This window comes from Mesoplodon bidens (genome assembly GCF_964165515.1).
Source record: "Mesoplodon bidens genome assembly, chromosome: X".
Taxonomy (NCBI): domain Eukaryota; kingdom Metazoa; phylum Chordata; class Mammalia; order Artiodactyla; family Ziphiidae; genus Mesoplodon; species Mesoplodon bidens.
The window spans coordinates 39,006,538-39,020,654 of NC_138163.1; the positions used below are offsets into that span (position 1 = coordinate 39,006,538).

Consider the following 14,117-nt stretch of genomic DNA (forward strand, 5'->3'; position numbering starts at 1 on the left):
TAGAAATAATGGTCCTATTAAATTATCTTCACTATAAGCAATAACTTTTGAAGGAACCAAAATGAATCATAGTGATGAATGAAAGCTGTTGACATGAAAGAGACATTTAGGGATTGGGTACTAGAGTTTTTCTGTGTGTGGATCTGCTAGCTGAGTTACTTTTAAGAATCATGACTGAAAAGTGGATTGAGATGGTTCATAATAGAATAACTTTCTATTTTTCCAGAACTTCCATCTGGCCAGAATTTTCTTAGTATTTGGGTGGGGGTGGTGAGGATACATTTTGAGGAGAGAAAAGTAATTATTTTGGCCATAGTCAAGTTATACCATTGTTTCTTAGAGTAACTTTCAATCTACTGACTTGGAATGAGCATTTTCTTTTAGTCACCTTTCTATTGGATTAGGTAAGGGTAGTTTGTGAATTCCCTTTAAATCGTTAATATATGGAGAAAGGAAGCTTTATTTGCATCTATATGGGCAGTAAAAAGCATATTTACTCATATTCTAATACAGGTATTTACGTATCCAGGCGTGAGTGCCATGAAAGTAGTTGGGTTTTAATTTTTTGTAATTGGCTTAATAGGTCACTTTAGACAATTGTGTCGAAGTTGGGCGGATTGCCAACACCTACAATCTGACAGAAGTGGATAAATACGTTAACACTTTCGTCTTGAAGAATTTTTCTGCGTTGCTGAGCACCGGAGAGTTCTTGAAACTCCCTTTTGAACGTCTTGCCTTTGTGCTTTCCAGTAATAGCCTTAAGCACTGCACTGAACTTGAGCTCTTTAAGGCTACCTGTCGCTGGCTACACTTGGAAGAGCCTCGGATGGACTTTGCTGCAAAATTAATGAAGAGCATACGATTTCCACTGATGACACCACAGGAGCTCATTAATTACGTGCAAACCGTGGATTTCATGAGAACTGACAACACGTGTGTGAATCTCCTTTTGGAAGCCAGCAATTACCAAATGATGCCATATATGCAGCCAGTGATGCAGTCAGACAGGACTACCATTCGGTCTGACACCACTCATTTGGTTACACTAGGAGGAGTGCTGAGGCAGCAGCTGGTTGTCAGCAAGGAATTGCGCATGTATGATGAAAAGACTCAAGAGTGGAAGTCCTTAGCCCCCATGGATGCCCCAAGGTACCAGCATGGCATTGCTGTCATTGGAAATTTCCTGTACGTCGTTGGTGGACAGAGTAATTATGACACAAAAGGAAAAACGGCAGTTGATACAGTCTTCAGATTTGATCCTCGATACAATAAGTGGATACAAGTTGCATCTTTAAATGAAAAGCGCACCTTCTTCCACCTAAGTGCCCTCAAAGGATACCTGTATGCAGTTGGTGGGCGAAATGCAGCTGGTGAACTGCGTAAGTGTGTGTACTTCTATTAAGCATAGAGACTAATTTCTTTACCCCCAGATTCTTGTCAAACCATAAAATAAGCGGTTTTGTAACATCAAAGACCAAAAAATGTAGCCAGGATTTTATTTTAAACTGTTTTTCTTAGAAAATATCAGAGACCATCTTATGCCTTATCTGGGCATACATTGTTGGCCACACTACAAGTTATTATCTTACAAATATATCAATATGTTGCAGAATGTTTTACTTGTGCAATATCTATGGTTTTCATCTTGAAGGTTCAACTAAAAAGTATGTTCTGCTAATTTAAATTCTAACAGTATCTTGGATAGAAGTTTGGCATGTTCCCTCATTTTCCATTTTAAAAGCCCACATAGTAGTTTACTGAACAGGTTAAAATTCTTCCTTACAGAGCATGGACTTTTGTAGTTGCTTCTTTTACGTAATCTGTTACCTACCACAGGCCACAGAGTAAGATGATTTTCTTATCTACTAAGTGTTCAGAGTTCAGTATTACCCAGAGTTTATTTACTGTGAGTATTTTGATAGGTAACTATTAGTCTCAAAAATCATTCTCTCTTGGTGAAATATGAAACAGTTTTCTTCACTGTAAACTGATCTGGTAAGCTTTATTATTTGATGGTCCCTTCTTGGTCTTCCTAATCTAAGATCAGCGACAAGTACAGTTAACATAGACCAATACTTTGGCTACATAAATTAATGCTAATTTTGTTATTTTAGATAAAATTGGAGCAAGGTGGCTGTCCAAGAAGTCAGAAAGACCACATTTTATGTCACGTCTTACATATCTGTCATTACCATCATTGTTTGGTAACAATGGGTAACACCCATCTTCCTTTATTCTCTGTTAGAAATAGAGTCCCTGTAGTTGAAGGGTATTCCAGGTTCCATAAGGCTGGGGAAGTTTTAAATATTGGCACTGGCTCTGGATAAATTCAGAGTAATTATCAGAATCTTTTTCTTCAGTATTCTAAAAAATAAAAGGTAGTCTAATGGATTTGAGAATAAGCAGTTTATTGGAGACAAAAAGAGCTGCTCTCAGCTCTTAAACTTTTCAGCTTATCAAGCTCTTGTTCGTGACATGGTCTTCTTTTTTAATATATATCTTTATTGGAGTATAATCGCTTTACATTGTTGTGTTAGTTTCTGCTGTACAACAAAGTGTATCAGCTATACGTATACATACATCCCCATATCCCCTCCCTCTTGAGCCTCCCTCCCACCCTCCCTATCCCACCCCTCTAGGTGGTCACAGAGCACCGAGCTGATCTCCCTGTGCTATGCAGCAGCTTCCCACTAGCCATCCATTTTACATTTGGTAGTGTATTTATGTCCGTGCTACTCTCTCACTTTGTCCCAGCTTCCCCTTCCCCACCTGTGTCCTCAAGTCCATTCTCTACATCAGCGTCTTTATTCTTGCCCTGCCATTAGATTCATCAGTACCATTTTTTTTTAGATTCCATGTATGTGCGTTAGTATACGGTATTTGCCTTTCTCTTTCTGACTTACTTCACTCTATATGACAGACTCTAGGTCCAGCCACCTCATTACAAATAACTCAATTTCGTTCCTTTTTATGGCTGAGTAATATTCCATTGTATATATGTGCCACATCTTCTTTATCCATTCATCTGTCTGTGGACACCTAGGTTGCTTCTGTGTCCTGGCTATTGTAAATAGAGCTTCAATGAACATTGTGGTACACGACTCCTTTTGAATTATGGTTTTCTCTGGGTATATGCCCAGTAGTAGGATTGCTGGGTCATATGGTAATTCTATTTTTAGTTTTTTAAGGAACCTCCATACTGTTCTCCATAGTGACTGTATCAATTTACATTCCCACCAACAGTGCAAGAGGGTTCCCTTTTCTCCATACCCTCTCCAGCATTTATTGTTTGTAGATTTTTTTGTTGATGGCCATTCTGACCAGTGTGAGGTGATACCTCATTGTGGTTTTGAGTTGCATTTCTCTAATGATTAGTGATGTTGAGCATCTTTTCATGTGTTAGTTGGCAATCTGTATGAGTGACATGGTCTTAATGTTACTGATGTTTCCTACCCTTTTTTTTTTCTCTTTGTTGTCACAGTGAAATTTTTTCTAAGGCCAGACTTTCCAGATTGTTGGACTAGCTGTCAGGATCATGAACCACACAAGTTTCCCAATATATTTTAATAATCAGACTTTTAAAAGCACTTGACACATTAATACCCTTAGTGTAGAATTGTCATTTCCTCAGTCAACACACACACATTATTTTCATGTTATTATACTATTTTAAATTTATGGTGTCTGGAAATAACCAGAAGATGCAAGTAGTGACTTGACACTTTCTTAGAAAAACCACTTATGTAAGTTCATCTTTACAAGTTTACAAATTATAGGTCATCAGCCCTGGCAGTCAGTGGTCATTTTGAAACTTATTTTCTCTAAGGAAACAGCTCCACTTTTCAGTCACTGCTTGCTTGGTAATGTTAGCACCTCTGTTAATATGCAGCTATTAAGTTTTCAATGTATTGTTCCTAATATTTATATTCTGAGAATTTATCGTCTTCAGGCCAAGGACAGTTGTTATATAAGACTAAGGAACTAGAGGCTTTCTTCTTCTGACTTAATCCTTACCCTGTTTGAGTTCTTCCCACGTTATACTCAATTGGAAACAAGAAGTAGACTACCCTGTTGGGCAAGTGGCTGGCTTCCTTGCTCATGACCTTTAGAAATCACCCCTTTAATGTCTTATTAAAAACAGTCTTTTGTGTTTCAGTTTGAAAGTGACAGGATACAAGAGGATCATGCTTTTCATGAGCTGTTCCTAAATTTGTAATAACTGTTTGATTATATTTATACTTTAAAAACACAATCGCCCAGAGCTTAAACCTAAGGATAATGATTTAAATATTCTAAAAAAAATACTCCCCGTCTAGATGGTAAACATTTTTATCTTAATTCATAAACTGTGTTTTCACAAATAAGTGTATGATTATAATATAGACACAAACCGTCAATACCAAAGGACAACTATAATTCCATTTAGAGGGCAATTATTTGATATTTCTTCCTGTTTGAAATTTTCTCCTAGAATCTGTAAGCAACTAAGCTTTTGTAGAAGATGATTGCTTCCCTTAAAATCAGCATACCCAGCAAATCCATTCTTTGCTACATATTTGAAGTTAAAATATTTTGGAAGTTTTTTTAAAAAAATCATGTGATTGACTTATTAAGTACACTCAAATATAGAGTCTTGATTCCAGGAGAACCTTCAGGCCCAAAAGAGTCATTATATAAAACCAAGTAGCAAGCAGCTTCATTTTGTTTTGTTATTTTTCCTCCTGACCCACCCTACCCCTTTGAGTTCCTCCTATTTTACACCCATGTGGGGATATGAAGTAGGCGGGTCCATCTCGTCACATTCTGTATCGTTGAGGTAACCAAACGTTATGTAACCACCCTGATTACCTCCCAAAAGAAGAACATCAATGTGTTCTTCTGAATTCCGTTTATAATGTTTCTCCTTGTATAAATAAGAAGAGGATATGTGTCAGTTGCCCTTTGTAATTTTCTTAGACCCATTATTTTTGCAGAATAGTAGATTTTGGTTCTAAAGAAATGCTTGCTTATATTTCTGAATGTTCTAGCAAGGCGGGGTTTTTAACATTTCTCATGTTCCATAAGCGTTTTTTAATGACACCCCCTCCCTCCGCCCCACACTAACATCTGTTGTAATAACATTCCATCTTAACTGATTATGTTGACATAGTCATATGTCTATGTAAATAGAGAAGGGGAGTAGGAATGGGTGTCAGGAAAATGGGATTGATGGGAAAATCATTTCACAGTTTAACAGGTTCATTAGTACCAGTATATCATTTATTCTTCATACACACAATAACCATTGCCTGCATATAATGATGAAAAGAAAACAGTGGCAGCGTTTGCAAGACATTTTAGATCATTTTAATGCATTTAGCCTTTTAAAGTCTTGCCATGGAGTGTATGGACCCAAGCCCATAGTACATAAAAACGATACTGTTAGTGTGTTTGTGAGCCTGGCTTATTGCTGAAATATAATTCCTTAGAAATGCTATTTTCCTTTGACACTGGGTACAGTGGGAAACTGGGGAAAGCTTAGAGTAGCTGTCACTTAAGTGAAAAAGAAGTCAGTTATTTCTGGTATCTTTCAAAAATGTCATATAAGAAATTGATCTTCCATTGAGGTTTTCTGTATTGAGGAGAAATATGACAGCTCAGATATCTTTCACTTCAGTTAAATAAGTCAGGGTTTCAAATAATGAAATAACTTATAGAAAACGTGTTAGATTTTTCCAAATAAATATACAATAAAATTACTGAAATTTATCAAATGCATCCATATCCCTTAATGGATTTGCAGTTTCTTTATTAAGCGACATATTACCAACTGGCACTCTAGGATTCTAGAGACCATCCCCTCTTTGTGGGAGCCATTATTGTCCAAATGGTTTTCTTCAGGACTAATCTCTTTCCTAACCTCAAAGAACAAGTAAATTCCACATCATCCCTTGTGTTCGATTCTGAGCTCCAGTGGAATCACCTGAGAAAATAAGAGTCCCTGATGAGTTATGTGAAATAACAAACCAAAGTGTAATTCTTAAATTAGGGAGCGTCTCTAATTTAAATACTAGGCCACCAGACTACTGAAGATGGTTCTCTAGAATAGGGATCAGAAAACTGATCCCTATTGCCAGAAAGGAAATCTTTTTGGCTTTGCAGGCTGTAGGATCTCTGTCACAACTAATCAGCTCTGCTATTGTATTATGAAAGCAACTATAGACAATTTGTTTATAAACAAATGAGTGAAGTTGTTTTCCAATAAAGCTTTATATATGAACACTGAAATTCGAATACCATATAATTTTCATATTTCACAAACTATTCTTCTTCTGATTTGTGTTTCCAACTCTTTAAAAATGTAAAAGCCATTCATGATTTTATCCTGTTGGCCATACAAAAGCAGACGACATACTGGATTTGGCTTACAGGCTGTAGTTTGCCTCACCTCCCCTGTTCTAGATTTTCCCAATTACCTCATTACCATTCCTACCTGTCATAGACTGTGATGGACTCACTGCTTTGTGGCTCCAACTCCTTGCTTGCTCATCCCGTGTCCCCTCCCCCTGTCAAGGTGGTTGGCACTAACATCTCATTGCCTTGTAAATATGGAAAATAGAACTAAGGGCATGTATCAATATATAGACTTGTTAATTAGATATATTCTATTTTAAAACTAACTATATTGATTTTACTAATAACAGTAACAGTCCTGCATGGAGAAAGCCAAAGGTTGACAATAAAGATTAAATGATGGGAAAAGCTAAAGGAGATGGGTTATCTAGCTGGAAGAAGACAAGTTTAGGGATGATGAACTATTATATACTTGTTGTGTTATTGGTGATTAATAGCCATCTTACACTTCAGGGACCCCTGTATGAGAAAGTATAGATGGATTCTTATAACTGCCATTACCTAAAAAGTGCAATTAACTCAGTGATAGAAGAGCAGCATTATCTTTCTACACAGGAAAATTTAAATAATTGTAAAGAGTGAATAGCTATTCAGATTCTAGCTCCCTATAAAAAGAATAAGAGGAAACTAATGCAAACTTCATCAGAACAGATTGAATTAGACGTAAAGAAAGAGTGTAACAGTCTAGAAATTTCAAAGTTCAAGGCAGAATTCTTCATTAAGAAAAGCATAGGGGCTTCCCTGGTGGTGCAGTGGTTGAGAGTCCATCTGCCGATGCAGGGGACATGGGTTCGTGCCCCGATCTGGGAAGATCCCACATGCCACGGAGCGGCTAGGCCCGTGAGCCATGGCTGCTGAGCCTGCGTGTCTGGAGCCTGTGCTCCGCAACGGGAGAGGCCACAACAGTGAGAGGCCCGCGTAACGCAAAAAACAAAAAACAACAACAAAAAAAGAAAGGCATAGAACTGGAGTAAAAGCTACCTTTGACATCAAATAGATGGAAAGAAGTCTTTAAAACCCTTCTGATAGGATGTGTGATTAGACTACAATCTTTTATCGGATAAAACCCTACCATTATTCACTTTGTTATAAAGCAGAAACTAATAATAAAAAAATAAAAAATAGAAAAAATAAAAAAAAACCCTACCATTAATTACTTTGCTGATGCCAGTCAATATAGTAGATCCTCTGTAAGTGTAGAGAGGGAGATAATGATATACATTCAGGAGGATTTTGCTTGTCAATTAGGCAAAAGTCATGCTGAAGGCAAATGGAACTGAACATTCAAGAAGACATCCAGGACTTCCCTGGTGACGCAGTGGTTAAGAATGCTCCTGCCAATGCAGGGGACAGGGGTTTGAGCCCTGGTCCAGGAAGATCCCACATGCTGCAGAGCAACTAAGCCTGTGTGCCACAACTACTGAAGCCCGCGCACCTAGAGCCTGTGCTCCGCAACAAGAGAAGCCACCGCAATGAGAAGCCCACGCACCACAACAAAGAGTAGCTCCCACTCGCCGCAGCTAGGGAAAAGCCCGTGGGCAGCAACGAGGACCCACCACAACCAAAAATAAATAAATTTAAAAAAAAAGAAGACATCCAGTGACTGAAAATGGTCACAAACAGTATTGGAGCAAACAGTTTTAGTTTGTCATTAATTGTGGAAATAGCCCTTATTTGGGGGCAAGGTTTTGCAGGATCTTGCTACCTGATGGGAAGGTTTAGAAGAAATAGAGTTGGTAAGGGCCCAAGCCTGAAGCAATGAACAAAACTAAGAAGAGATAAAAAAAGAGAACAGTTAAAAGCCTTTGAAATAAGACTGAAAATTCAAAACTAAAGTAGAAAAGGAAATCAGTAAAGGGATATGAGAAGTGGTATAATACAGGTATTGTTAGAGGAGAAATAAGTAGTTCATGTAGTGAATTTGAGGAAATGAAGTTACTGAAGAGAGTAGAAAATTAATCTCTCTCTCTCTAGTTTTGCCTGTTCTCACACTACTGTTGTTTTCTTAAATAGGAAAACTTGTTCAAAGGATGATTCATCAATTAGAATTGCATTTGGCTGCAAGTAGCCAAATTTTATTCCGGTGGCTTGATCAAATAGCCCCACTCAGTATCCTCCTGCTTGCATTCCATTGCCTACAACTGTATCATATCATCAATTCCAGCTTCAAGGGAACCTGCTAATTTGAATTTTATTCTGAGTTGGGCACAGTGCTTTCCTGAGCAGTGTTGTGGTTCTGTTAGTAAGAAAAAAGCAGGGTTAGTGGAGACAAGCATTTGGGTTAGCAAGTGGCAACGTCTGCAATAAATAGTATAAACTTTTCAAATCAATCTAGATGTACTTTTGATCAGAGTCCTCCTAACATCCCTATTGTTTTTCTGCCTTTTAAAAAAGATCACATTTTCTATCTGTCTGGACTGTCATTGTTCTAGTCTTGAGGTTATAACAGATTGATATTTAAGTAAGATGAGGCCACTTCTCAAATACTTTATGTTAAAGATGATAAATTTGTTCCTGAGAGGAAGTACCCCTAATAAAAATCTTAACTTCATATTACACTGCTAATCATCTTCAAGTTTAGAGCAGTACTGGCTACAACGGTATTGGGTGGTTATATACAAGCTATTGGCTTTAATGTGTAAATACTGAAAAATTATTGTCAGTGTCCATTTTGTAGTCTGGATATAAAATAAAGCAATAGGGGGCTTCCCTGGTGGCGCAGTGGTTGAGAGTCCGCCTGCCGATGCAGGGGACACGGGTTCGTGCCCCAGTCTGGGAGGATCCCACATGCCGCGGAGCAGCTGGGCCCGTGATCCATGGCCGCTGAGCCTGCGCGTCCAGAGCCTGTGCTCCGCAACGGGAGAGGCCACAGCAGTGAGAGGCCCGCATACCGCAAAAAAAAAAAAAAAAAAAGCAATAGGCATCAAAACATACACCAGGCAGTGTGCATACTTTCATTTTCAACTTAAATTTTTGCTTCATATCTGTTAACCTTTGTTTCCTATATGGTGTATCATATAGAATCGAAGTGTTTTTCTTCCTTGTGATTTTTTTCATCTTTTCTTCCCACATATTTAGAGCAAAGAAATGGGAGAAATGTCAAATTATAAAGATGTAACAAGATCCTAGAAGAAAAGAAATCCTAGTGATTTCTGCAGCAACAGAAATGTTACCTTATTGTATTACTTAGCTCGTCTGATGTAACATGTATCAATGTATTAATGGTTCATATTATTAATATAACGTCAATAATTAATATAAGTGACCCCCAAAGAATATCTCATAGCTATAATATAAATGTTTCAGTTATTTGGATATTATTATTGTTCCACCTAAAAGGAAAAATAATTAAGTGCTAAATTTGAAATTATAAATCATTTTAAAAAATTCATTCGTTCTTTTTATTTTTTAAACAACAGCTACGGTAGAATGTTACAATCCAAGAACAAATGAATGGACTTACGTTGCCAAAATGAGTGAGCCCCACTATGGCCATGCTGGAACTGTGTACGGAGGCGTAATGTATATTTCAGGTAAATAATTGCAAATGCAATTAATATAATACATAGACTTTTAGCTATGTCGCCATCTTTCCATCTGGTGTTAATAATAATCCTGGAAATGGATAACCAAAATATAATTTGTATTGAGTTTAGAATATATTTTGTGTGTACATTTGCATATGAATCCTTTGGCATTTTATAAGTTTATAAGACTAGCAGCAAACCAGTCCTACAGTAAATACCTTACTTAGAAGAAATTGGAAAGCTTTCAACTTCTCCAGCTTGCCTTTCAGTCCCCATACTCTGTACTCCAATAACTCGGTACTCTAATAACCACCATTCATATTCTCTATAACAACATTTAATTCATTTTTATTCAGAATTTAGCTAAACTCTATGAGGAAATATATCATTATGTAACATATAAGCTCTACTGGGCATAAAACTTGCTACCAATATACACGTAATGCATAATAATGTTCATTGTCTCATTTAGTGCAACCCATAATATATGTTTCTCTTGTCCTTAGCATTATAATGGGTTCTACTATGGTGTCATTGCATAAATCTGTGTTGATTACCTGTATTTTGGCCACATGCACATATATTTTTCCAATAAAAATTTCTGAAACAGCTGCAGTTGACTCAGTGTCCCAGTAACAACTTTCATTCTCAAACTGTTGGTGTTCAAATCATCCTTCTGTAGAATTTAGAAAGGAGTCTTATTTTAATGTAATGTTCACTTCAGGTATTGAAATTTTATTCCGTTATTCAGGTTCTTACCATTTGGCCCTGACACAGTCTACCTCTGACAGTTTTCCCCCTTTTGAAGGCCTGCCGGTGCCAGGCCAGCAGTTACGCTATTAGAGAACAAAGGCGATAAGGTGATGTTTGTGGTCTGTCTTATGAAATCTGTAATGAAGAAGGATCAGGGAAAGGCCTGTAGTGTATGCTTGGCAGGTTTCTGGTGTTAAATATATGAGCAACTATGGGACGTCTTATATTGAAAGAGCCATCCAGGAAATCATATGCTCCACTAATCAGTGATTTACACCATCCACCTATTTTACGTGTGTAGCTGCTATGCCATTATAAGGAGAGCTCCAAGTCCTCTGGGGGGAAAAAGAAGACATTCGAATTGTTCTAGTGGTGCTTTGGCATAACTAGGATACATTGCACAAATGACCTTCCCAGTCAAGAGTAGGCTAGGAACCACAGCTGAGTTTCAAACCAAAGAGCACTGTTTTGCTTGCTGGCAATTCGGTGAAGTACAGAAAAAATATCTAAAAGCAGAAAAAAAATTGATTGCCATCTGGCCACCAGACAATAGAGCTTTGAATGATATGGCTAAAGATTAGTTTAGTTTTCTCCCTAATCTGCAGAATATATAGTCTGATACTTTCATTGTACAGACTGATTTAGATGTGCTCTAAGAATATACTTTGTAGATGATATAGACTCAATAGAGCAACAACGAATTGCTGTACATACAAAATTCCATATTTATTCAGCATTCTAATTCTTTAGCTTTTTAAGAGAGGACATTACCCACCCTCACCCTACCCACCCAAAACTCTACAAAAATAATCAGTTCCGAATATTCGTATAAGCTTGTACATTTGCACAAAACTTTCGACTTTTCCAAAGCATTGTGATTTATTTCAATTCATAGTCACAATCCTAATGAGAGAACTAGAGTGGACATTCTTATTTGACAAATGAGGAAGCGGTCACCTAGGCTTTAAGGTGCCCTAGCCCTGTGCTCAGCACCCAGAGGGTGCTCGCTGAAGAGCAGCAGAAGTGAATGGTGCTTCGTAGTTGGGATTTCCTGTAAACCCAACTCTAAGAGTGGCCAAAATATATTTTCATTCTGTAAAGCCTCTTAAATCCCATGGGTCTCTGTTTGAGAAAGTCATTACAATAATATAAGCTGCATTTTTGTTCTTTAAGGAGATGAAAATGTTATTTTCTTTATTTTTAATCCAGAGAAAGTATAGCAGGGAGACATTTATAAGAATAAGGTTGATAAGCTCTAAAATGTCATAATACCTGGATAGAAGTTAATTATCTGTGACCTGTGACAGAGAGCCTCCTATTTACTTTTGCATTTTTATAATAATCTCTTTACCCCATGCCTATACTTTTCATTCTTTAGGAGGAATTACTCATGACACTTTCCAAAAGGAGCTCATGTGCTTTGACCCTGATACTGACAAATGGATCCAGAAGGCACCAATGACCACTGTCAGAGGTCTGCATTGCATGTGTACAGTGGGAGAAAGGCTGTATGTCATTGGTGGCAATCACTTCAGAGGAACAAGTGATTATGATGATGTCCTAAGCTGTGAATACTACTCACCGATCCTTGACCAGTGGACCCCAATTGCTGCCATGTTAAGAGGGCAGAGTGATGTTGGGGTCGCTGTCTTTGAAAATAAAATCTACGTGGTTGGTGGGTATTCATGGAATAATCGTTGTATGGTAGAGATAGTGCAGAAATATGATCCAGATAAAGATGAATGGCATAAGGTTTTTGATCTCCCAGAGTCCCTGGGTGGCATCCGAGCTTGCACACTCACAGTTTTTCCACCTGAAGAAACCACACCATCACCTGCTAGAGAGTCCCCTCTTTCTGCACCTTAAGATCGTCCCTACAACTAAGATGCTGTAGTCCTATCTTTGCACCGTGTCACGCATTCTCTTCTTTCACCCTCCCCCTTAAGTAGTGTATGTTAGGATTAGCCTCCAGTAATTGATACAAATATTGGAAAAAAGACGACATTGATGTTCTTTGTGCTGTTTGTTTGGCTTTGAGTGCTTATAAAGTGGTAACAAAACCATTCTGGAAGTGTATCCCATAGAAGCTGATGTTTAACATATGAGGAGGTAAAAAAAAAAAGAAGCAAGGCAAGGTATTGTCTATAAGATGTTTCTGCAGTACTTTTTTGATGCTGTGTACTGGGTGTAAGGTATTTGTCATCTTACATTAGAAAGCCCAATAAACCAAGTTGAAGGTGGATTATAGTAAATGTACAACTGTGCTAACTAGGCTTCAAAGTAAAAAGTTTTCCTTTCATCTTTGATTGTGAGATGTGAAAGGGAGGTAGCCCGCTCCAACAGGAAACAATAGACAAAAGGTTGCCAACTCCCATGAGCTACCTCCCTCTCTTCATAAAGTATTTTTGACATATCTGTCAGCCCACCTGTCTGTGGGGTACACTGAGAACACATCAAGTTTCTTAGACACACAGGAGAAAGAATAATTGTAATTCACGAATATTAATTTTAAAAAAACAGCATGACCCCTCAACTTGTAAGGAAGGCTTTGGGGTTTTTTAAGTGTGTATAAATATATACACACACATGTATCAAATAGAAGAATTTTAAAAACTGAGTAGCACGTCAAACAAATGCAAAAAAAGAAAACTTTGAAATTTCTTCCAAAAAGCAGCTTCCATTAAAATGGGAATTCAGTATGCACGTACTGAATGCACGTATGTAGAATCATACTGAATTTAGGTGAATAAGGGCTAGACATTTTGAGCAACTAAATTTGTCATTTGGCCAAATTTTTTCCTTCCAAAACTGTAATCTACACCTTCTCCTTTGCTGTTGAGGTAACTTACATATTATATGTATTCTGTATACTCAGTTCATAAGATTATTTAGCACAAAGTATAGCAGCTCCACCTGGTGAGCTGCTTTTGCTCAGTGAATTCCACTTCCATGTTTCATGTTTTCTGTTCAATAAAAAACATTTAATGTCGCTTTGGTGTGAGGTATCCTGTTCTTGTCTGAGTTGGCTTCCTTTGATTAAATACCTTTCTTTTTTTTTTTAGTATGCCAAGATCCAAATGATCAGAACTTAAGAGTACTGAACAGCTTGGATTAATGAATACTAATGACTTTCATTCAAGGAAGAAAAGAATTTGACCAGGTCAAACTTCATTGGTGAAAACTCATTGTTGGTTGTCTTTGAGGAATTAGTTTGTAGAAGATACTAACTGACCCTTCTCCATCCCCACAGGGTAATAATATGTCTAAACCACAAGAGCAGTGAAATTTCTGAGGTCAGTTTCCCTGATCTTCCAGAAGATCCATCTTGCTTAATGAGAAGGGATTGTGTAAACTGACTTAAGAGATTTGTTCTTGACCGAAAAAATGTTTTTGTAAGAGATTGATAATTATGTTAGGGCCATATATATGATCTTTCCTACTTTA

General features: G+C 37.5%; 1 protein-coding gene across 3 annotated transcripts in view; it reads left to right on the top strand.

Moving 5' to 3' along the window:
- The window catches only part of KLHL13 (kelch like family member 13), a gene marked incomplete at its 5' end in the record, with an annotated part of 190,814 nt that extends 177,152 nt beyond the window's left edge, over nucleotides 1–13,662 (top strand). For all 3 annotated transcript variants that reach the window (XM_081222704.1, XM_081222705.1, XM_081222706.1), the window contains 3 exons: nucleotides 584–1,379; nucleotides 9,813–9,926; nucleotides 12,052–13,662. In XM_081222704.1, the coding sequence (XP_081078830.1) occupies nucleotides 584–1,379; nucleotides 9,813–9,926; nucleotides 12,052–12,539 (1,398 nt within the window). In that variant the 3' untranslated portion in view covers nucleotides 12,540–13,662. The remainder of the gene's footprint in view (nucleotides 1–583; nucleotides 1,380–9,812; nucleotides 9,927–12,051) is intronic.
- Nucleotides 13,663–14,117: the final 455 nt, after the last annotated feature.